General features: G+C 40.2%; 1 protein-coding gene across 6 annotated transcripts in view; it reads right to left on the reverse strand.

Annotated features, from left to right (window-relative positions):
* Positions 1-25,819, reverse strand: part of astn1 (astrotactin 1) — a 663,514-nt gene that overhangs the window by 484,879 nt on the left and 152,816 nt on the right. The window contains exons 6-8 of one of the 6 annotated variants that reach the window (XM_074688256.1): positions 15,939-16,046; positions 14,195-14,341; positions 5,145-5,312 (exon numbers count right to left, since the gene is read on the reverse strand). In XM_074688256.1, coding sequence (XP_074544357.1) covers positions 5,145-5,312; positions 14,195-14,341; positions 15,939-16,046 — 423 coding nt within the window. Of the gene's footprint in view, positions 1-5,144; positions 5,313-14,194; positions 14,345-15,896; positions 16,047-25,819 lie in introns of all 6 variants that reach the window. The other 5 variants (XM_074688255.1, XM_074688254.1, XM_074688253.1 and 2 more) reach the window with 5 other exon arrangements.

The following is a 25,819-nucleotide window of genomic DNA, read 5'->3' on the forward strand; positions in this document are numbered from 1 at the left end:
ATTAAATCTGTCCCGGGAGCTGGCCCACACGGTGACGCACTTCATGTCCTCCAATGCGCCTCGCTGTTCATTCTCCTGCTGCAGGGACAGCAGCTCTGATCGTCTCCGCTACCGGGTCTTTCCAGCACACTGTTTCTGCAGTGCTGGGGATCACTCAGACCAATCAGATGCTGGCCTCGGCCGCAGGGCATTTAAAGGCGAGGAGAGGCGCTCATTTGATTGGTGAAAACAGCGCTCGGCTGTGTTAAACCCACTCACGGCTTTTCTCCTCCCTCTCTGCCATTTGTGCGGAGGGAGGCGTGGATGCGCTCTTCTGCGCTCCTCTGCGCCTCGACTGCGCCTCTCTTGGCACTGCAGGAAACTTGCAAAGTGCACCGGTCACGCCCTGTCCGCATGGAGACGGCAGGCGCAGGGCAGGTGCACCTGCGCTTGCACCTGGTCTACCAAATTAGAGCCCATGGAAGTTATTTTGCAGTTCCATCAAATGTATTGAATTAAAATCAATTCAATTCCTTTTCTAAAATCTTCTTTTTGTCATTTTTATTGTGTTGTGGTTCATTCACTGACCTCCACTTCCTACGACTGTTTGATAGTCAGCGAAGACTGAAAGTTGTTAAAGTTCTGTTGCTGTGTGAACTTCATAGCTTCAAAGAAAGAAAGCTGAAACATTCGTCATTTAATGTTTGATTGTTCCTCTGCCTTTATGTGCTGTAGAGCTATAAGGTTGGAGCACTATTTTTGTATGCGAGAGGACTGTTGTTGGCGAGTCAGACGTCTTCTACCAACACCTCCACAGAGACAGAGAATGAGTCATGTTTCATGTCCTTTCTTTGTTTTCTGATCAGTTCGGTAAAAATAAAAGCGTCTCATGATGGTAAACTGTTTATTTGATATTATGGTGTTTTAAACACTAACAGATTGTATCTGCGTCACTAAAAAGTTATGAAAACGCTTTAATAACACCACAGGGGTCTGCTTTCAAAATAAACTGCCTGCTTTCAGACATCTTTGGAGTGAGATAGAGCTGCAGATAGAAAGACTTTTTTGGGCTAAATCTTCTCTCCCTTGTTCAAATAAAAAGCTGTATCATGTTATTGTATTTTACAGAGTCCCACTTTTTTGGCAGCAGGGAAGATCAGAACGTGTTCGCAGACAGTGAGAGCGATAAAGAGCTTGTTAAACAACAAAATGTTCGACTATTCTGTTTTATCAGCATACTGCTCTCATCGTGTGGAATCTGAATGCGGCCAAAAGCCTGAATAAAACATGAGGTATAGTAGCTGAACATGGCATTATTTTCAAGTTTGGGAAAATGTTTGATTTCATATTGAGAGTTGGATCTCAGAGTTTCTTAGTTTTCTTTTTTTCTGATCCTGCTGTTGTGTGTGCATCACAAACATGGAAAAAAACTGAACCCATTCATAAAGAAGCTCGAGTCTTAAATTAATTCTTTTACCTGGTATGCGTCATGTTTTGCATCTGTCAGTCAAACCCTGAAAGCAATTCCTTTAAACCTCAGCCGCATTTTAAATCAATGTCTTGTTAAAGTCTTCAGCTCACAGCCTCTGTGAGCATTTCTGTAACAAGAGCCAAGACACAAAATGTAAGCAGCAGTGGGTTTCCCATTCACAGAGAACCATGTACAGATTAAGTGCACAACAATATCCTGCTAAGCCTGCTTTGACTATTTAATCTGGACTTTAGGAGGTCACAAAGACAGCATACAAACACAAATACTTCAAACTGAAACATCAAAAGCAGCTGACACAATGTTTTTTCTGAATAATCTGTCATGTCAGACTCATCAGGCTTACAGTTCATCCATATCTGCCTTTAACACATTAAAGGGGACATATCATGCTTGTTTCTCCTTTTCACTATGCCAGACTAGGATGCCTTTAAAGCATTTCTGCCCTCAGTACAAGTCATTTAGTTCCTTCATTGCCCCACAATAGCGTTCTCAATATCCTCATTTTAGGCCATTTTGAAGATCTCGTTGAAACGCTCCGTTTGGAGAATGACCTCCAGTAACCTCGCAATGTCACAGCCCTTTGTGCTCTGATTGGTCAGTTCTATCAGAGGGGCGGAGGGGGTAGAGCCAGGGGGCGGTTTTTGCAGAATGGCAGTATTTACAAAATCACCATATTGGATGGGGCAGACCGAGTGAGTTTGCTGTTTGCCAAAACTTCACTGTAAGGCATTGATAGCACTAATAAAATGGCAGAGTGTAGGATACGTCCTTTTGTATTGGACCCCGAGTCAGACCCGGACGGTTCTGCAGCTCAGGAGGAAGAAAATCCACCTGGACACAGATCATCTCAGGACGCTTCAGTGTGGTGAGTCAAACCGGTACTGTAACATGTAGAGTTTATACGTGGAAATATAGGCAGACGTCACCAATAAAGTATTTCTATAACAGGGCTCCATCCTGCTCCTTCACTTTTCTCTGTCTGTTTTATCCATCATGCTGAAAGTGTAGTCCAAAGATCGCCTCTACCGTCAGTTCCTCACTATGTTATTACCGTAGCATTATTGTGGCCCAGGTTCACAGTGCATGTCAGAACAAGCATGCAAATATCACAGTCTCACAAGTATTACGACGTCTGCTAAAACTACGGTGTTGTAACTGCTAATTCACCATGTAAAGCCGAGCTGCTCAGCAGAGCAGAGTCCCTGCATCCAGCACTCAGTCAAGTTAGCCAGAGCTGGTAGGGAGCTTTATTTATACTCGGCTCTCGGTGGGTGTATCCCTCAGTGGCGGTTGTGTGACTAACTGACATCACAGAGGAGGAGCTGCTTTATCAGTTTACTCCAATAAAAAGAAAGGATCCTCGTGTCGTCACGACGGTCGAAATCTCGTGGCCAAATGGCAATGACCTATTTTCAGAGGCATCAAATCTTGTTCTAGGATATCAGAAAAAATACAATATCTCATTTTTGAAAATTCAGGGGGTGTAAGGTGTAAATTGTTTTCAAATGTATTATATTATATGTAAGTATTAAATCAGAGATCAGCATGATATGTCCCCTTTAACCAAACAGTGCTGAACGTCACCTGACCAGAGCCCACCTGAGACCATGTGCTGAGCTAAACAAACTGTTACAGCAGGAAAGGTGAATCAAATTATCACGTCCAGTTTGGGTCATAACCTGGTGATAAATCATGCAGAAATTACACCTGCCGTGGGCAAAAGTAAACATGGAGCCAAGGGTCAAAGCTTATGACCGCAACCCACACCTCTTTCTTTCTCTTTTTCCTCTTTTCTTCCTCTTTGTTAATTGTGCAGCTATTCTATGAACCAAAGTTCAAACTGTGTCACTTCCTTAAAAGCTGATGCTTTTCTCTCCTGTCATCCAAGATGTTTCCTGGTTAAAATGGACGAGTTTTATTTATTTATTTTTATTAAGCATGCCAGTGATTCTTTACAAACCTTAACCATACACTGCCAACCTGTTATCTTGAGAAAAAAAATCATTTCAAATAAAGAAAGAAAGAAAGGGGGGGCAATAAGTAGAACCAGCTCTTCAAAATAAATGCTGATCTGACACCAGAAACCACATGACTAGTTCAACTACTAGTAAGTAGTTCAAGTAAGTAAGATTTTATTTTTTATTATTGTAATTATTATCATTCTTTTATTTATTCATTTATTTATTCATTTTTCTACTTTCTTCTTTGTTTTTGTTATTCTTCAAACACGAACACTTATAGCCCCGTTTGCACCAAGTGGTACAGTTCGGTTCGTCTTGGCATGGCACGCATTTTACAGTGTTTCTACTGACTAATCCCGGGACAGAGCCCCAAATAATCAAGATGAGCCATCCCACTTTTTGGCACCCTTCCACTGGCTTAAACAATCTGATCCCGGAAGGTGGAGCTGCAACACTGCAGACCATTGATTGGTCGAAAGAATCGTCATTTACTGTGCAACAGCAGCTGTATTTTCTCCTGGCGGCACACAGACCTCTCTAAAGCAAAGCTTGATTACTCTTTGTATCAAAGAGCGCCATGAAAATCACAAAGAAGACAAATCGCTGGATGTCTTCCATCGTTGCTCTGTGTTTACTGATACATTGTGTTGCGCTGTTATTTAAGTGATGCAGCTATCAGCATCCGGCTTACACACCGCCTATCACGGGAAGCACGGTTGGCTGTGGAAAGGGAAACAGGACCCAGCTTAACTGAGCCAACCTGTACCAAACTTAACTCATCTAAACTGGACTGCTTGGTGGAAATGGGGCTTACATGTACAGGTGTTTATCTGTACCTTTATGTTCATACTATTATTTCTTTATTTATAGTTATTAATTTACTGTTGCGTATGTGTTCACTGCCTCACAACTTGTTTTGTGCTTTTTTTTTTTTTTTTTTTTTTTTGGGTGTGTGTGTGTGTGTAAATGGAGTACGTTAGATTAGGGTCAACAGAACTGTGTGTTCTGTGTTCTGTTTCCCACGTCATTGCCCACTCTCATCCTGTTTCTTACTATATCCACTGTCCTCTGCCATCTCTTGGCAGGCATGAAAGCCCAAAATATGAGTTTGGAGTTGAAGAACAACTTATACTTTAAGTACTGGAAGTTCTAAAGCATTCATTTATATTTATATGCATCTCATTAACCCATCCATAGAGCCAATAATTAGCATAATTTAGTCCATATTTTAAATAACAGTAATTACTCTGTATATCATATAAATAGTTGCACTTCAGCTTATTGCACTTCTGGTGAGATGCCAAACCTCATTTTATTACTCTTTACTTGTAGATGTGTAATGACAAGTAAGGTAAATCTCACCTCACTTGAAAAAATGGTCGTTTGGACCCACACTAAAACGGTTGTATGTAAATGATCTCTTTTCTTCTCATGAAATATAGGAATCTTTTCCAGGAATACCTGTTTTGTCTTTCAATTTTTGTCACATTTTTTTTTTCTATGTCACAATGGCACCATTTTTACTCCATCACACCTGTTATGTTTATTTGATTTACAGTTGTGACACAGAGAAAGTGCCCTCTGGCGAGCTGAAGTTGAAATACTGTAGAGTATTCTTTGAGGCAGTGGCAGCTTCAGCTGGTCACATCAGGGAGCTGATGGATGACCTCTTTTAACTAGAACTGATACTTGTATGTGTAGTGTTGGCTCACCTGACTCCTGGTCACACTGGTGCTCGCATGGGTCCAGGAGGCGACGTCCGCACAGCTCGTTGACCCAGGGCCCGCTGGCGTTCTGCTGGTAGTACAACAAGATCTGAGCCGGGTTCAGCCAGTCTGAGGCGTCCAGCTGGCTCCCCTGCAGCAGGATGAACCTCGAACCTGAGAGAGACGAAGAAACGAAGGCAGGAAGGGAGGAACGAAGGAAGGAAGGGAGGAGACGAAAAGATGAGGAATGTATTAGAGTACAAGGTAGAGGCAGGAGAAGTGGAGCATCATGGGCGGAATGAGGAAATGGAAGGACAGGGAAGGAAATAAAGAGGCAATAAGTGAACAGCAGGAAGAAAAGGGCTCATCTGAGAGACAACACGAATAGACAGCAAAATTCAGGAACATATAACAGTTTTGAAAAAGATAAAAATTTTCATTTAATCAAACAAACCCAACTGTTGCAGCTCTTGCCTCACATACTCGCCTCCTCTTCTTTTTTTTCCTCACATTTCCTGTCACTCTTTGTTTAAAGACCTAACAAAGATGGTGTGAGGACACAGCACTAATCACTGCACCTCCATTCAGCCCAAACCTTGACCAGAAACGCTCCTCCACTACGAGTGTGATAGTTGATAAAATTTACAGTTATGAAGATGACAACACTTTACAGCTACTTCACAAAAGTACAAAAAGTAACAAACAGAGAAAGGTCTTAACAATAAGCATGAAGGGTATTGGTTGTTATCAGTGAGCACAGACAGAGACCCTGGCTTTAGTACACAGCAGCCAAACACAGGCAGAAGGACCAAGGCAACAGGGATGAAGAGAGAGGCTTCAATTTAGTGTACATACTTGCTTGACTGAGTAAATATTTGCTGGGATTAAAATTGGGTTCAGACAATGTCATGAATGATTAAAGCATGCATTAAAGAGGGGGTATTGCTTGCTTTTTTGGCTTCATTCTGTCCCTCTGGTGCCCCCATTGTAGCTTTACATGATTCACAGCTCAAACAAATCCTTTTTTTTTCTCAAAATGGTGTTTTGGAAACTCTTATTTAAGCCTCTCTTTGAAAACACTTAATTTTAGCTCCTGTCTCTTTAAGGCTTCCCCTTCCATAAACCCCCTTCCCTCTGATTGGCCAACCCTCAAGAGGCCTGCCAGAAGCAGAGCTGTGAGCAGAATGTGGTGTTTAAGGCCCGGCCCCTCTAATGTATCATGAACCAGTTAAGAGATCCTTATGCAATGACCTCATCATTTCAGTGAGGCTCATGAAGATCTTGTGAAGATCTCATGAAGATTTTCTAAAGATCACAGGCTATTTTTTGGAACAGATGATTTTGATCATTTTAAGACAGATCCTGGGATTTTTACAACATTTGAATATGTAGAGGTTTATTTAGTCTGAACATAAAGTGTTTTTACTTTATATCCCTGTTTCATGGGGAAGCAGAAAACCCCCTCTTTAATATATGTGTTAGAGGATATTAGTGGGCCCATGGTGTAAAGAACTCTTTTTGTCCTTTCCATTGGTGTCGTTGTAAATTGTGTTAAGGGCTTCTCCCCTTTTCATATATTTCTTGCTGAGCTGGTGACTTTACATACTCTGTGCGTTTAATCCACTTATGTCACGGCTGATTGAATTGGCTTCATGCCCTGGTGACTGTAACTGGAGGTAACATGGTTAAAGTTGAGCTTCTTCAAAAAGTTAACTCTTCAAACTTTTCTGGAGACATTGCAGTTTAATCCTTTAAAAAGGAACACATTTAAATGCCACTTTAACTTTTAAGTGTGATTAACAGCTAACAATTAATTAACAGTTTCTGAAGCAGTTTGCTCCTGAACTCCCCTGGAATCTGTTCAGAAAGTGCACTTCTTCCCTCAGATCTTCACAGGTTTAATATAAGTGGCATAAGTGGCACTTGTGGTATTCTAATGTTAGGTTAACACATTCTCGCTACGTGCAAACAGACTTTAAATCATCAGGGGAAATTACCTTGGAATTATAATGACAAAGGAAGGATCTGAAGAAAGAAAGTATCATTTCACAGCCTGAGATACAAAGCAGGAAACTGTCAGGAAACCTTAACAGCTCACTCTGCTGTTAAGACCATGGGTCAGTTTGAGTGGGAATGGCAGGTCAGACCATGATTGACACCTACCTGAAGAATAATTTGCTCTTTTTATATGAATTTACAGTCTAACAAGATGAAGTATGAAATAAAATATATAAGAGAGACTGAATAGAAAATAACACATTCTTGTGCATATTTCCTGCATCAGTCTAAATGGCACCATTATTCACTTCTACCACAAATGTTATTTTAGATCATCTGTCAAGCAGCTGTTCGGAGAGAATTTTGTTGTTTACGAAAATGTAATCATGACAAAAAAAAAAAAAATCCAGAATTATAACTTTTTTTTTTTTTTTTTTTCATGAAATTCAAAGAGTGTTACTACTTTATTATGTTAAAAAATATCTTATTTCAACCAGGTGCTAAATATTTGTTGCAAGTAAGATCATGTGTAAAATAAACTCGATGTTCAGTTTGGCCCTCTGTCACTAGATGATGATGATGATGATGATGATGATGATGATGATGATGATGTGGCTTTTGAGTCTCCTAATCTAACATATAGGATTGGGCCAAAAAGAGATCATCTAAATATGGAGTTTACAAACTTTTTAGTCTGAGAACCCAAAAAATAGTGGCACCAAAGACTGGTGACCCCCTGACACTGGAATACAATAACAGGCAAACCTAAAACATGAAAAAAATAAAATATGGTGGGGCCTGGAAGTCCTATGTTAATTGGACTTTAATGATATTATTGTAATGCTGGTAAAGTCACCTTGTATTCTCTAATGAAGAAATGTAGAAAACATCAGACATTATACGTTTGCACGGTATATGTTAAATTCAGCAGCTATTTTATTTATTTATTCATTTATTCATTTTTCAATCACTTATTCGATATGCAGTTATTCTAGATTTTGGAGGGAATTTTGCAACCCCTCAAATCAGTGTTTTATGGCCCCCTTACTTTGGGAACCACTGGGTTAATTCTAACAAAGCAAACACACAGGGTTAAATACATCATAAACTGCAACAGAACAGCATCCCTGTACCTTAGCCTCAGAGATGATGATTATTTTTAAGTGCGATAAAGAGAATTTATTGTCATTTTCAGATTTTACCGACAATTGTTCAAATGTAGGCTGAGAATTTTAAACTTGAGCAACGTTTGAAATTTGAAGGTCATCCCAGGATGAGACTATAGAGGATCTCATTGTTAAAAAAGCACACACAAACTGTGCACATGGGACTGCTGGAGTCATGACCGTGGATCTGCAAGGCCCAAACAATCCTGATTGTGCTCAGCAAACTAAAACATCCTGCTTCAATCTGTCTTTTTTCTCTGTTTCTTTATAAACTTTCCTGGTCAGTTTTAGAGTTGTATTTTTGAGGCAGTATTTATTTGTCATAAATGCCAGTGAACTCGTGATGATGAGTTTTTAACATATAGTGCAGTACGCCTCTGGAGTGACAGGTTCCAGAGTGCTGGAGGCTGGAGGGACTTAAATAGGCAGTACAACAGCCTCAGATAGGTAAATCATTTTTTTGAAGGGTCCCTTTTCCATTTACCTTATCAACCATAAGTGTTTCGATTGAGCCACATTTGGACCAGTCAGGTTTGCAACCTTCACTTACATAGAAGCAGTTCTGCCTTAGCCCCCCTGGATTAAAATCATTTCAGAGCCAATTAAAATCTACTTTATCTTCTCAATAAAGACAATGAACTGGATAGAATTTTTATACATTGTGAATAAATATCAAAAATAAACTTTTTTTTTTTTAATTTATACATTTTTGCATGAGATGTCTTAGTTTTTTTATTCAAATAAATTTGAAAATATTATTAAGAGTACAATTAGGGATTTTTTTTTTTTTTTTTGGAATTTCTAAATTTTGCAAAGGTTTCAAATTTTATTCATTTTAAAAATTTGCAAAGAATTTAAACAATTGTGAAATGAAAAATATTTCAAAAATTAAAAAAAAAGCAAACAAACATTAAATTCAATACCTAAAAAATAAAAATCTAAAAAGTTTTAATGATACTTGAATTTGGACAGACATAAATATTTATTTTATTCCAGATTTGCTCTTTTTTTTAGTTAGTTATTAAATTGTTTAGTTTTCTTACCAGGGCTGTAAAACTTGAGGTTAGCCACAGGTGCATGGAAAGTTGGGGAGCTGTTGATGTAGGAGGTCAAGTAGAGCTGTGGCAGGCTTTATTGACAGATGTGATGCAGATTTAGTTCAACAAAATGTTAATGATTTTATTTAGTTTCACTGTCTTGAATAATCAATACTCTCTGTAAGGAAAATAAAATTATTTATTTCAATATTTTTTTAAAGCTACAAGGAGCCACTGCAAAGAGAGCCACAGGTTGCAGACCCTTAGACTAGACGTACACCAGACTACAGACATCGTTGGCCACCACGTTCAGACACTGTGGTGCAATGCGCTTTGTGAAGCTGACCTCCAGATAAAGCAGACAGGAGGGGTAAATGATGCACCTTTCTTGATGGCGCTGCCCCTACACGAAAGATGAGACTAAACAGGCAACTACCACAAAACAAATAAACTCAGCTAATCAAGACAGTTCCCCCTGAGTTACAGAGCAGGTGTATGTGAGGCTGCTCGGAGGTATCCGCTGGGTGATCTCTGTGAATTAGCTGCTGCACTCACTGACCAAAGGACAGTCCATTTGCAAACACGGGATGCACTGGGCATTCGCTAACCCAAGCATACTTAATGACTTGTTGGCAGCCTCTGTGTGCCCTAGTTAGTGCTTTCCCCTTTGATGATCCCTGTAAAACTAGAGCACACACTGCTGAAAGCGGGACTCTTCCTACTCGTTTAATTGTAGAGATCCATTTAATAGCAGCGTATCTTTCAAACTTACGACAGCAATCAGCAGTGTTTTTATTTTTATGGCAACATTCATATCCAGTTTCATGATGTCTTAAGCTCTAATTGGAGTGCATTAATTCTGTTTTGGCATCAAACTTTTTTGATTTATTGACTTTCTTGTGCCAAAAAGAAGTTATTTCTGCTGAATATGAAACTGCCAGCTTGATTCAGATATTCATCATCATCTCAAGTGTAAAAAGTGTGAATCTCCCAGGGGGCCACATATGCCTGAATGGATTTCCACTGACAGAATAAGTTGGAGGCCAGCAGCCAGTTTTAAGCTTCAGGCTGCTCTGCACTTAGTGTCTTGAAATAATTAGATACTAAGACTGATCAAGTTATAATTTTGTAATAATAAGAAATATTCTCATTTGAAAGCTTCATTTTTTCCTGTTCAAACTTGGGACCAATACAGACAAATGTATTTCTATTATTCCCACAGTAGACAGCAGAAAGAGGAGCAGCATTTGTACACACATTCATGTTTTCCACAGGAAAAAAATAAATAAATAAAAAATAAATCTGAAGATCATTTGACCTGCGCCATCTCATGGTTCATTACCAAATCTTTCTTCAATCAATTGAGTGACTTCAGGATCAGCAGAATTCTGTGTTCTGTGTGAGCTAAAAGATGTCAGCGTGTTATCAGGTCACACAGAGATGGTAAACAGAAAACCTGCTGACTATCAGCGATGTTAGCTTTGTCACAGCAAGAATGCTTAAACGCTGACGTCCGCATGAGCCGCCGGCTTTTTATTCTAACAGGGCCACAAATGTTTTTTATGAAAATGACCAAGAGCCAGCAGCTCTTACTGACATATTTATTAACCCTGAAAGTAATAAATGAATGTGCTGTTTGCTAACTGTTTCTTTTAATAATTTCTGTAAAAAATGGTCATTAAATCCTTGTGTCATCATCACAGACTGATTAATCAAACCTCGCCTGACCCTCAGGTTTTTCTTGGTACAAGGTGATCAGTTGTCAGTTTTCTGCAGTGTTACGCACTGCATAAACATCAGCAAACTCTGCTTCTGGCCAAGGAAAATGTTCTCCATTAGGGGGTAATACACCAGAATGTACAGAGCTTTATTTTCAGACAAGCAGCCTATGCACAGTCCAAATGTAGCTTAATGAGATGTTACTGATAGACTTTGGTTTGTGACCTTGACAGAAAATGTAAATGTACATATAAATTAGAACATGATTTATTTTAGCGACAAAGTTAATAAATTGTAAGATAAAGGCTGGGTGCCGTATAAAAAAACTTTGAGCCCCATGGCCTGACTTAAGATATGTTGGATTTAAGTCTGTGAAATATGGATGGAACAGTTCACATAATTCACGGTTCATTTCTTATCACGGTTTTATTATCAGGGTTTTCGGCTCGGTTTGATGTACATTGTTATTGTTTTGAACACCCTGAATACAATATACCCTGATAATCAACTATTAACAGATTATTTTTAATCAATACTGTCTTGTATAGTCATGAAAAACCTGAAAGAATGAGGCTATTTCCCTTTTCAAACATCATTAAAGCTGAGTGAAACATTGCTAGTTTCAACATGCCAACTCCTCAGTAAGGAAAGACACTATTGGCTGTCCCAGAAGTCACTAAAAGTCACTAAATAACACTGCTGTTTAATTTGCTTAATAATCCGTTTGCATGTAATTGTCATGGACTCTGTAGGAGAGAGAAACAGTGTGGGAGAGACAGAAAGCAGGTTAAAAAGAAAAAAAAAACAAAAAAAACAAAAAACATCATAAATATGTTATAACTACAATTGACTTTCTTCTGTTTATTACCTCTGCCAAGGAGGTTATGTTTTGGGGAGAGTTTGTTTGTTTGTCCATAAACAACAGAACTCAAAAAGTAATGAACAGATCTTGATGAAATTTTCAGGAAATGTGCTATATGGAATAAGGAAGGGGTGATTAAATTTTGGAGGTGATCCGGATCACCGTCTGGATCCAGAGAATTTTTTAAGGATTCTTTATCATTGTGAGATAGGGCTGTTTTCACCATATGTGTATATAACTCCACAATAAATGGTCGGATTGCTTTGCAAAACTACAAGGTCACCATAATTTCTGACAGATGTTAAAGTACGATCCAGAACCTGGCAATATTATACTAAGGTCCAGAATGTGAAATATGTACTGGGTCATCATAATTTTCAACACTGTAAGGTAAAAAATTATTGTACAAACCTGCAACTAACACCAAGTTGAAGCAGACAGTCTGCTGAAAGGGATTATAACATTAAAGTAGGACTAAAGTGTTGGTGACATTCACAATATGCTTGGCAGAGGTCTGCGCTCTCTGAGTGATTTTCTAGTTCTTGTTTTTTTATATGTCAAAATATCAACTCCTCTCCTTTATCTGGGCTGGGGAGCAGCAGAAGTGACTATAATGACACACACTTGTGTGAAAATTGCTGAGAAATAACTAAAATAAAAAATGAAAAGATCCAAACATTTTTTGTTTGTTTTTTGTTTTTATTTTTTGTTTGTTTTATTGTTTTCAAAAGTCTTATCATCATTGTCCTTTATACTTTCAACATGAACTAGAAAGCACCCAAAGCTTTGCCACAGAACCCTAAAGCCGCTCACAGATCATCAGTTCAAGGTGGGATAACGCCCCTATGACACCAACAAGGTGTAACAGGGGCGTTAACAAAGGCAATGTACAGAAGCCAGAGGTATGTGTGACTCTGCGCACATCTGAGCGTGTTTGCACGTGGAGCTTCTGCTGTGTTTTGACACCTCCAGCCTCTCGTGTTTTCACAAAGATTGGTGATCAAATTGCATTCATAGTGTAAATTTGCAATAAGTTTTACTCATTTTCTTATCACTTTTTTTGGGCGACTGAGGGATTAATATGTTCAGGTTTCAGAGTTTGACAGTCTGAGACGACGGCTCTGGAATGGAAGGTCCCAGCCCCTGGTACAGGCACTTCCTGCTCCTCAGACCAGCAGATTAAAGAGACAACCTTGAAGTAGTTTTGACACATCTCAGAGCAGACACAGACGGCAGTATGAAAAATGTATTCCAGTAAAATAGGATATGAGATGATAATCCTCGGCCACATTTCTCCTTCTGGTTATAAGAAAAGGACAGTTTGTTCTGTCCTTTGTTATGTGTCTTGAAAGATATTGTTATCCTGCGTAAACAGGCAGAAATCTGCGGATGATTACTTTCCTTGATGTAAAAGGCGAGGAGAAAGGTGTAATTCTGCTTCTCTGAGCTTTTCTTCACACCATTTGAAGGCAGACACATGCACAGCTGCTGGCATTAATAGTTTCTTTCCCCTGTGGCCGAATCCAGATTTCCATCTGATTCGCCGTGACATCAAATCAAGGCTGATAAGATTGTGGAGACATTTATGGAAACATTCAAAAATCGATCCCAGTTTTGTAATTCAACAGGCAGATTCGCCATCTTTCATCTCCCCCTTTCAAAGTTCCCTCCCTGCACGCCTCCCTGGAATTTTAATACATCCCTGGCAGGGCCGCGTACACCTCCAGAAAGCAGCAGCGCTCCGAATCAAATCAGACCTCCAGATGATAGATGAGTAAGCCTAGTCACAGTCTATAATATATCTGGACTGCCAGCTCACTCCTCTGACAGCTGAAAAATGCCAACGAGCCAGCAGGAGCCAGAGCCTGGCCCCTGTGGTGCTTTTTTTTTCTGCAGGTGCTACATTGAAATTCATTAGTGAGCTGGTTCAACATTTCAGAAAGTACAAGGGGAAGAGTGATGGAGGGCTTGCTGCGGGTGGTCACTGCGACCTGGCCTCAATGTGCTCTGATGCTTTGAGGGCACATTTGCTATGTGGTCTCACATGGGAGAGGTGGGGAGAGGGTGGCGGGCCTGGCATTTACCTTTGTCTTTGCGAGAGTGCAAAGCGAAATCGCCAGCTCGACCGCAAAGCGAAGGCACTCAGTTTGAGAGATAGAACAACCAAACTCCCTGTTGAGAGGGGAAAAATGCCAGCTCAGCCCCCTGGGGGGCTTTAGCGCCCACTGAGGAGTGTGTTAGTGCCTGTGTGTGTGTGATGGTGGAAAGTCTTACCGTCAGCGATGAGGTGCTCTGGTACATGTAGGATTACGCGTACTGAGAGGCTGCAGGAAAGGTGGGAGGAGTAAACCAGGCCGATCACGCAGCTGATGACACTGATCAGAGTCAGGGTGGTCTTATTGATGGGGCTCCGCGGGGAACCTGCTGCAGGTAACAAACACACACACAGGGAGGGGGGGCAACAAACAACAGAAATATGTGAAGCAGTGAGCGCTTTATGTTCCCTCACATGTACTGTAAACATACACACACATACACACACACGCTGTCAACACAGGGAGTCATTTTACAAACAAGCCAAAAAACGGGCTTAGCGCCCATGAAAAGGACCTTTGGATCAAAAACCCTGAGCCTTTGGGAGGTTGAGGCGAGGCGTAGCTCAGTGGCACAGAAATACGGTTTACCTTTGAAGGGTATTAACATCCACACCGGGATGTGGAGGGAGGAAAAAAAGAGACATGGGCCTAAATAAAAATGGTTCAGAGGTTGTTTTTTTCCTCTGCCTGAGCCTGAACGCTTACCTTATCTCTGTTACTCCAGAGTGCAACACAGAAAGTGTTAAATGTGACCTCATATCTGCACACACACTCACACACACACAGAGAAAAAAAAGGCATCGTGACCTTGGATAAAGCCACTCTAACTTTGTTTTGTCACTGGCAGGATAACTCCAGATTACATTGTCACTTTTAAATTGCTCCGGCAGAACTTTCTCATTCAAAAGCCGCCTGAGGCAATCCTTTAAACAAAAGCCAAAGCAGAACGCTGACCTATCTCATTATGTATAAAGCTAGTTTATTTAATCATGCAACATACCCAGAGAGTGGATGTGGGGCAGTATTTTCACCTTCCTGACATCACTATTAGAGATACAGTTTTCAAATTCCTGCTCCGTCCTCCGACTCAGAGAGAATCCTCCTGTCATGCTTCATGAATCCTCCTCTCCTCTGGATCTAAACATCGTAGCCGAGGCAGCTTGCAACCGCTTTATTCTATTCTTAAGCTCTAATTAAAGGTGTTGGCTTCACTTCTGGAGGCCTCGCCGTGTTTGTGACACCTGTGCACATGACAGGGGAGTAATTGGCTTGGAGGTGTTGTAAAGGCTTGTAACGCCTCCTGACAGCAGCTATTATTTTGAGGGCATTGTGTCTTTATCATGTTTTTTTTTTTTTTTTTTTCATCTCCTCCTATGTCTTTCTCTCTTCCCCACCCCATTAGAGTACATCAAAGATGCAGGGACACGGCATGCTGACAGATAAAGCATGCTGCACCACTTCACTTTGACAGCATTTGCACATGATCTGGCTCAGAAATAATATTTGTGTGTAATATTATTTCAAATACACCTTTTTTTTTGTGTTATGAGACACAATCAATATCAAACAATTCTGCTCTGACATCCTCTGATCTCGTTGTCTTGTTTGATTACAGTCAACAAGATTGTTTGCAGATGCACTGAGATCAGTGTTACATGCTCACGACCACGGCTAAAAACAAACATATGTATGAACACAACTGTTTTCACACTGATTCAATGCACAGTATGTCTCAGAGAGTCCGAACCAGCTGCACACAACAACACTGGAGACATCCATCTGCCATTTGCACTGCAAAGGTTACTTGTCATGCGTCGTGGCGATGGTAATACCATCAGACGGTGGGAAAAACTGTCTGTAGGTGTGTGAGTCCTCCTTACCCCCTGAGCCCCACGCGCTGTTGGCGTTACCATTTCTCATACCTCGACTCCGGCGGCGACTGCGGTTTGGGTCGGTGTAAAAGGCCAGCTGAGGCTCGCTGTCTGCCTCCGTCCCAGAGTCCCCGTCTGGGTTCAAGAATGTTGAACCCGCTGTTGAATTCACACAGAAATAAAAAATACACCGAGAATGAGGGGGAAAAAGAAAGAATACTTCCTCCAGACGGCCTCACAGAAATGCAGGGGGAAGGACGATGCGGGAGGCTGGAGTCAGTGAGGAACGGATTCATGGTGATGGAAATAAGGCAGATTTAAAGGTATCAAACAATAATCAAATGAAACCAAATGAGCATATGGCTTTGACATGTGTGACTACTTCTCATTTAGCCATTTGAGGCACAAATCCTTCAAAGGAGCACAGGTGCAAGGCGGGGCAATTATTTTTCAGAGCAATCATGGTTAGCCTTGTGGAAATCATTTTTTCCCTTCCTAAAAAATCAAAAGCTTTGAGAGTAAAAAGGTAAAAGCCTTGGTTAAGTACGGCTCATTGTTGCATGGCTGGGTAAGCTATTCATTCAGGATGAAACAACTGACTAGCTCTCCCACTGGCACAGCTCACTTGTTGTGTACGAGTGAATCCTCCACGGTCTAACCTGAGCAAGACAGCCGCAGGTTAAAAACAAGACAGGCAGTCATGCATGTTCTCCTCTTCACAACAGCTCTTAAATGTGAAGCAGATCATGTTCACATGTTGAAGTGAGTGGCTTTGACAATTTTTTCTGGACGCATACTTCAAAACTTTTTTTTTTAATTTACGAGGCTTTGATATACTCTCTTAATTTGAATTAAAAAAAGAGAGAGAGAAGGAGAAAATACTGCTGTTTGCCCTGAAAATTAAACCTAGCCCAGGGGGAAATGTAGACTTAATGAACAGAAAAAAACTATGTTGAAAAAAAGAGGCCGTTTAAGTTCAAGCAAATTTGAGTTCTTGATTGTAAAGCAATAATGTTTAATCATTACACAGAAAAAGGATCTATTATTCATATGGAACTCTACATGAACTCTGACTGAAGAAAAGCAAAGCTGAGAAAAACAAACTGAACTTGATTTAAAGTCTGTGATATTTTACCGTTAAACATGGATCTTTAAATTTAAATGATTACAGTGTTCTATTTACATTTATCTCATCACCTTTTTTTAAATTAACTGGAAAATGATGTATTTAAATTTAAGTTAAGTTTGGTCAACAGTGAGACAATCAAGCCTTTCACTGTGAAATGAGCTGAGAACAGGAGAGCATTCTCAGAAGTTAAAGGCTGACATGAATTCTGAGTCACTAATCTGAGATATTAACTGGCAATCAATAAGGTCAACAAACAATGATTAAATCTATTCACGGGCAGACTCTCTAAGGAAACCATGCAGATATCATTCAGGTCTATTGAATTAAACACAATCTAGAGGTGGATGGATATTTCCCTTCCTTTAAAGAGGGGGTATTCTGCTTCCCCATATGGATATAAAGTAACACCCTGGTTTGGTCTGTAAACTCATCAAGACCGTCCATTCTAAAAATAGCATAAGATCTTCACACGACCTTTATGAGACTTGCTGGGCCTTAAACACCAAGATCCGTCCCAAAAGGCCGTAAGAGGGCTGGCTAATCAAAGGGAAGGGGCTTTATGAAGCGGGGAGCCTTAAAGAGAAAGCAGAAGCTGAAATAAGAGTTTTCGGCCAGAAATCCTGTACAGGTACTAGGGAGGTACCAGAGAGACAGAATTTAAAAAAAAAAAAAAAAAAAAAAAAGCACAATACCCCCTCTTTAACCCAGTAATTAATCTACCATACATCTTTATGACAGCAGAATGTAACTTGGGCCATTGCAAAAACTGAAATCTAAGCAAGTGTTTATGTCTTGTTTTGAGTAGAAAGTTTTTTTTTTTGTTTTGTTTTTTTTTTTTACCAAAAATGAAATAAACACTGGCCTGGATTTCAGTTTTTGTAATGGTTCAAGCTGAGTAACATAATAGGGTTTTGCAGTATGACAGCATGTGTGGGAGGCTGGAGAAGTTATAACATTAAAAAAATGTTCATGGTAAGTGGTTGATGACACACAAACAGTTTATGAGAAAGGAATCGTGAACATTAAATGCAACTTATGTTACAGAGAAATATCTGGGCTGCTTGAACATGAAACATGACTCTTGTTTTGGATTGGATTTGGATTGGATTTACTGAACTTTTTGTACTTTTATTTCAAACTGATAATAAATATAGAAAAAATTAACCGCCAGATTGGGATTGTTTCTCAGTTTTACATTTCAAAAGGGTAACAGCAAACCCTCCTCTGCTACAACACAATAAAAAGCATGCATCAGCAGTGAATGGTTTCTAATTGGTCCGTCATTGAACTGCAATATGTTCCTAATTATGAGGGCTGATGTAAGCACTGCATATAGAATATCCTGATAAACAAACCCCTTGAACATACAGTATTTCTTTAATGTATTTTAGATGAGTGTGTTTTAGCTTATTCATAAGCTATATTTAGAGGGCACGTATTGAAGCTTGTCTTACAAGTGTTAGCGGCTCGCAAATCACAAAGGGAGGGGGAAAATCCATCAAAGCAGCAAAGATTTGCTGCCTCAGTGGGATGTATGTGAAGCGAAATCAAATTCATGCTAACATTGCTCAGCGACAAGAGCTTTAAAAATCCCCGACCAAGACGCAGCGTTTGATTAAACTGGAGAAGATCCCTGAGAAAAAAAAAAAAAAAAAGAATGAAAGCACAGTTGGCAGCAATGTCAATGTGACAAACTGAGAAAGACTTTTTTTTCACGACAGCTGCTCCATCAGCTTTTCATATTGTTGGTAATAGAACAATAGGCAGTGAAGATATGAATGTGGTGTGTAAATATTATTGGCAGCCATGACTATCTGACAGCACAGACAGTGGTGTTACTTTACTTCACGAGTGGGTAGGCTCTTTTTGATGACACCATTGTTTCCGCATTTCACACGACTGATTTAATAATAAAGCAATATTCACTGCACAATTTCCCCCCAGAAATGTGTACTGGCAGAGAACAAAATTCTCTGCAGCAGAAGTCAGTGTGCTAGAAAAGTCTGCCCTGAAATAAGGACAGATGAGATCCCCGTGCAGTAATGGAGGGAAGTGAGAGGCTCCTTCCAACATTCATCACGTTCCAATAACTTCAAATAAAATCACGGAGTAAACCGCTGTTAAATATCCATCAGGCCGGCACAGCTTGATGACATGTGACACGAGTACAGAAAGAAGGTGTCCCACTCCACTTCAGATCCCTCACTCTCAAATGTGTGTTGCTTTGTGTAAAAGCATCTGCTGGAGGAAATGAATTTGTCACATTGTCCATGTGCCGATGGGAAAACAAAGGCACTGCCTCAGAAATTATTGAGATAAAGTTTATGGCAGGATGGACTGACTTTTTTTTGGCTGTTATAGTTTATTACAGAAAAGTTCAAAGCCCAATCTACACAGGGAGCACCGTTTCCTGTTCTACCAGCACTTAGGGGCCAATCCAGTTCAACTCCAGTCAGTGCTACGGTGCATATCAGGACTGTCTACAGCAGAGAGTTATAGACAAATGAGGACTATGGTTGGAAAAGTTGCTTGAGGGACTCAAATCTGCACTTCCTACGATCATTTACCAGTGTTTACAGATGTGCTTTCTTCTTCCTCTGTATTCTTTATGCTGTAATGATTCGTCATATCCCGAGTATCCCATGACTTGCAGAGCAAACTTCCGTTCTCCGCCATGCCCAGATTTATAAGATTTAGCAGCAGAAGTTCCGTCCGTCACTCTGTGTGTGGTATATTTAATTCAACCTTCACCTTAAGCAGTTTGTGGATACTGCTGCGCTACGGCACTCGCGTGTATTTTGCATCAGCTGATCGTTAATTCTTCTCATGCTCAAACAGGAGTCACCTTTCTGCTCTCTTTGAGACAGGGGTTTTTAGTTTGTCTATCTTTCCTCTCATTGTAAGATCAAACCTGAAAGCCTGTCAGCTTTCATATCACACCGTTACCGTGTGTCACTTTGCATGGGCGTGTCAAGACTTTTAGACTGGGGTGGCTCAATGAGGGCAGGGGATGTGCACACTTACAAATTGTCACCATTTATCTTATTTAACTTCACTGTCCATTTTTAGAAGTATGAATAACTATAATTGTATAGATGAGCATGAATGAGCTCCATCAGAAAAAAATGTCCTCACTTTTAAGAAGTTAGGGGAGTTTTGACACTAGTTTGTGACTCAAATCCTGGGGGGAAAAAAAAAAAAAAAAAAAAACTAAAGGGGACAACGGATGATATTTGTGGTTATCTGACCATTACGTTTTCAAGCCCCTCCCATTTCCCCTTAGCCATGAAGGAAAGGACCTCATGGTGCTGTGTTAAGCACGTTATTTTTTAAAGAAATATTTTTTTTGCATGTAAAAGTAAATTTTCTAGCTGTCAACTTAATCAACTCTTGTGCCAAAGCAAATTGAGTCAGGTAGAAAAACTTATATCATATATGCTGATGAACAATCAACATATAAAACCATGTGATGATGCTAGCTGAAGATTAGTCTGAATTGCTGAGAGGTTGTTTTTTCAAAATTTGTGGCGGTGGGGGTAAAATGAGACAAATGGTGTGGTGTAAAGTGAGACAACACTTTTTTTTTTTTTTTTTTTTTAACAATTATAAATTCACTGCCCTTAGTCCTGAATATGTTCTGATGATTTCTATTGCTAGGCAACATCCTAAATAATTGGAAAATGTGTAAATTTTTCTGGTACATCATTTCAGCTCGCTTAGAAGGGAGCACATGTAAAAACTGTCTCACATTACCATGTTCTCCCCTAACAGAGAGTGAAGACTCTCTAAATCACGCTATCATGCGCTAAACACCAGGAGCTGTCAGGCTGTCCAAGCCGGAGATGCCTCCGTTAGAGCACAGTGCAGTTGGAGGGACAGAGGTATCTCCTCATCAATATTCCTCATGTATGAACTTGGTGATCTTTCCTCATGAAAGTATCCATGAAGTCACAGGTGAGCATTTACCACCTGGTATTTCATTTCACCATACGACAACAACAAAAACATCTATACACCAGCGTTGACCGTTAAAAATTAGTGTTGATGATTTTTTATAGTGGACATAGTTGATTATGTTGACTAATTGTGGCAGCCCTACTACATACTCCACTGTTTTCTCCCTTTTGTCATGGAAACAGGAATGAAGGGATTATTAGAGGTGAGTTTGAGCCATGGTAGAGCTTTTCCTCCCCCCAACATTATTTCTATAGACACTCTCTTTGATTAATTTTTAGATTTCAGGGGCTGTATTGCTGTTTGCTACCTGAATCATGCATAAACAGAGTCTTGGCCTGTAGAGCACTGTCATGTTGTATGGGCCGTGTTGTAGCACAAAGAAGAACTGTTGTGGATGTGATAGGTGGTGCAGGAGCTGGCTCAGAGCGATGGTTCTGGGACACAAGCCCCCGCTAAGCCTCCCGAGGTGTGTTGGGCCAAACTTAATGAAACACCGGTGAAGGCAGGTGCCCACTTGATGACCCTTGCGATGCACTAGCTTTCACTGCCCATCTGTCCCCCTCTGTCTCAGACTGTGGGGGGCATGAGGAGCCATGTGGTAGGTTACAAAACTTATCAGTAGAGGGTGTGATGAGATGGGCTTCTTTTCTATTAGCTCATCCTTCTTATTAGAGTATATGCACCCTATTTTTGACTAAAAAATATGTAAACATGCATGTAATGCTGCTGTAATCTAAGGTATCCATCAGGAATTGTTGTAAACCAGAGTGACACCACTTATTCCAGTGCATGTTAAAGCAGTGGGCAGAACAGTCTCTACAGGATCATACAGAGACCTGTGTGGCATATGATTTATTTCTTGAACTGGAGTTAATGGCTTTAAAAAAAATGCACAGCCCTGAGACAGCTCCTCTAGAGGTCTGTAATGACTTCCTGTTGGCTGAAGATGCTGGCTACTGTTCCATTTTGTTCACTTAGACCTTAGTGCTGCATTTGACATTATTGACCAAAACCTACTCTCTGACAGACTGAAGAAGTGGGCTGGAGTTACTACTGTTGTCTTAAAGGTCTTGGTTAAACACCAGATATTTTTATTTATTCATTTATTTTTTATTTATATATTTTTTAATGTTCAACAGCTCTTCCTGTTTCATCAATGGCAACTTTACTCCATGGCAACCCCCAGGGTACGGTTATGGGTTCAACAGTTTCTTCCATTTGTAGAAGCAAAAACAAAGATTGAATGTTGGTCAATAATGGTTTGAAGAACGAAACTTTTATGTTATCACAGTAAAAGGTAATTAAAAACAATTTTATTTCTACATTTGATTATTTAATTTTATTTTGCAATACACCGGGATACATGTGTGTTTTGGATGAAATGTTTTCAGAGTGGAGCAACATTTTTTTTTTCCTCATAGTTATTATTGTATTTCTTTATATTTATAATAGTTATTATTTTTCATCTTTTATCACTTTAAATTTAAACTATTTGTAGAAGCTGACTTTTTTTAAGTATGCATTCAGCACATAAAAAGTTAAAACTGACTAGGTCTGCAACAAAACTAAACCATTTACATGCCCCCTCTTCAAAATAACGTCCTCAAACATCAGATCAGAATTCTGCTCTAGAGTCTTGCAGCAATCTTCATCTTGATGCAGGATCTGAAGGAATGAAAGCACATTATGCTTGTATGCTTTTCTTGAAACGCCCACGCTTTTCATTTTGCTGTTTCACCCTTGATTTTTTTACCTTTGTTGTAAAAATGGACGGCCTAATTAGGCCCCTTGAGCTGCACAACTGAGGACTTCTGCACTTTGTCAAATACTTCACCTGGTTTCAACATCTCATCAAAACTATACAGCATCCAGACATTACATTACAGAGACACCTACAGCACCATCTTTAAGTGTTTTGGACCACTCTATAAACTGGTGCTTTGAAAGACTTTAGAGTGAGGACAGTTTTATTAATATTATACTCTTTAATAGAGAATTATATCGTCAAATTGGCTTAAGCTTTTAATTAACTGAAGAAATATGTATCCTTCAGCTCTTACAATGAATTCAGCTGGACTAGAACAGCTTTCCTTTGCCCGACACTGTATTAGAATTTCTATGCTCTCAACCACGGGAAGTGAGGCCTGTCAGTGGCTCGTTAAGTACCTGAACAGAGAAGTGCTGTCAAGGACGGCTTTGAGGCTCCACAAGCTTCACAGAGGAGAGCACATAAAAGGAGCGCTGGCTACAATGTAACAGTACTACACTGAAATAACTTAAAGTGGTTCAAAGTTCAAACAGCATGCCTCTCTCTCTGTGATGTATGAGAAGAAAAGTATTATGGGAGGCACTTAAGAGAAAATGTACCTCACAGCTCCTCAGGTGAGTGCAGGTTGACCTGTGTGGGAGTTATACAGCTGGAATACACTGAGATAGCGTTTGTGGCAGTGGATAAAAGTCTGCCTCAAATTTTGAGGCGAGAAATATGAATCGAATAGTAATGTAGGCGCATCAGCAAAGACTGTTCAGTAGAAAGTTTGTCAAACATCCAATTAGTGGGAAGAGTTCTTTGAAACACTTTCTGTAAACAAGTGCAGCATGGTGCTTACATGTACTCCAGGTTTCATCACAGGGGCGGGGATGGCTGCTCTCCTGCTCCGAGCAGATTGGTGTTTCCCTGCCTGGCTTTCTAAAGAGAATAATGTGTCTCGTGGGGAATTAAGAGTAAATTTTGCACAGCGGGTATTTGTCAGCCTTCTTTATTAAAAAGAAGCCAAGAGGTGCTGCGCTCAGTGCTGCTCAGAAACAACACAAACATCTCACTGCAGGACATTCACCCACAGCTCAGCATGCAAATCAGCCGAGCTACCTCTCCATAAAAAACAAACCAAAAAAGTCTAGTCTTTTGTCCAGTGATGCCAATGGCTGTTAGTCATGACAGAGAGTGGACACAAAAACAAACAAGGTGTCAAAGCACTGATATTAAAAATGTCACAGGATGTAAAAACAACAAATTATGACAGAACTACTTCAAGCAACCATAATCTTTAGATCAACATCCATTCGAAAACATGAGGCTGATTGATGGTGTTTAATACAAACTGAAAAGATCTTCTGATGAGATGCAAACTCTACCGACAGCACAGAGCACTGCATCAACATTGATAAAGGGAGTTAAAAGTTATGAAATCACATCATAACTGTAGTTTTTATGAGTTTAGTTGACTAAACAAAGAAATGTCATGACCTGATCATATCGCAGCAGATTTCAGTCAAACACAAGTTGCAAATTCTATCACCATAAGCCCAAAGTGCTGGTCACAGGTTCCTTTTCAGCTGTAGTGCTGCAACCCACTGCGAGCAAAGCTGTAGTTTAGTTTACAGAGTATGTGATAGCGTTGTAATGCTCAGATGTACACAAGACACAGTGGTAGGTACGTCACCCAACGATTGGTCCACTGAGTGGGATTGTGTTCCTATATTTCCCCTTTCCACCAGTGGTCTTTTAGTGCTGATGCTAAGCTGGTTCTGATCACGTTTTTCGTGAGGGGCGGTTTGGTTTTCCATAAGCGAGAAGCCAAGTTGGTGCTACGTCATTGTGTCACCATTAAACGTCAGTACGTCACTGCGTACGTATCTGTGTCAAGGGGGTGTCAGCTGTAGATGCTTGGGGCAGTAGACCGCAACAAAGTTATGGGTGGGAGCACTTCAAAACATGCAGAGATTTGTTTATTATCCTTTCTGACTGTTTGCGACATAGTGTGTGCCCATCTGTGTGTGTGCACATGTGTTTGTGTGTGAACCAACCTCCGGTCTAGGAATATGAGACAATGCAGAAGTACTAAAATCTGCTGTTTCTCAAGTGTTCGCTTGAGGCTGGCTCCGGAAGTAGCGGAAGTCACATATACACCAATCCAAAAAAAGCCATTTTCAAAGCAGAAATTAACCTATTTACAGCGTGGTTCAAAAAAAAGTCTCCTGTCTGAGTCGCTAATTTTACTACCGGCTCCCACTGTACGGGGGGTGAATTTTTTCTAATGCGGCCGTTCAGAGGATATTAAGATCACAAGCTCCCCCAAAAAGAGGCACAGTTGAGGGTCACGTGATGGCTGGCACCCTATGGCTATAGGCGAAGCTCTTGCCACTACCAATATGGCCGCTATAGCCAATGAGCTTCATTTTCCGTTTCAGAAACAGACGGGTGACGTCGGCGAGACTACCTTCATGTTTTATACAGTCTTTGGTGTGAACACATCGAGGATGAACAAGTGGTCGTGCACGATACAAAGAGCAGAAGAGAAACGTGAATGCAAGAACACAAGTCAGAAATGATACCCCGTCATGTAAATAAAAAATAGCTCAGGGTATTTAGTCTGTTAAATGAAACATTAAGGTATAGAGCTGATCTATGATTGACAAGATATTGCTGTTTCAATTCAGTTCAAGTTATGAATGAGGAAACGCCAGATTTGCTCTGGCCAAGCAAAGAGTTGTTGCTTGCTAAGCACCAGTTTTTGGTACCAGAAACCAGTGCTTTGTCAGTGCAAACACAGAGAACCAGTGCTAAGTCAGGCAGTGAACTGGAACTAGCACCAGTTAAGTCAAAAAGGGGTAACAGATATAGCTTTCTGGAATTGCAGAACAAAGGTTGAACACTTCATGTCCCCCGATGTCTCCTCTGTATCCTTCATTGTAATAGTTGCTGTATGATTGACGACATGTATTAGCTTCAGTTTAGCATAATGGAAATAGCAAGAAGAAATATTGAGGGACTGAAAACAGGTGATTCATTGATCATACAGGCGGCCTGTTATAGAGTGTTGTCTTGATTAGGGATGGGTACCGA

This window comes from Halichoeres trimaculatus, unplaced genomic scaffold, assembly GCF_033239565.1.
Source record: "Halichoeres trimaculatus isolate MK-OKI-2021-1 unplaced genomic scaffold, fHalTri1.1 fHalTri1_scaffold_15, whole genome shotgun sequence".
NCBI classification, from domain to species: domain Eukaryota; kingdom Metazoa; phylum Chordata; class Actinopteri; order Labriformes; family Labridae; genus Halichoeres; species Halichoeres trimaculatus.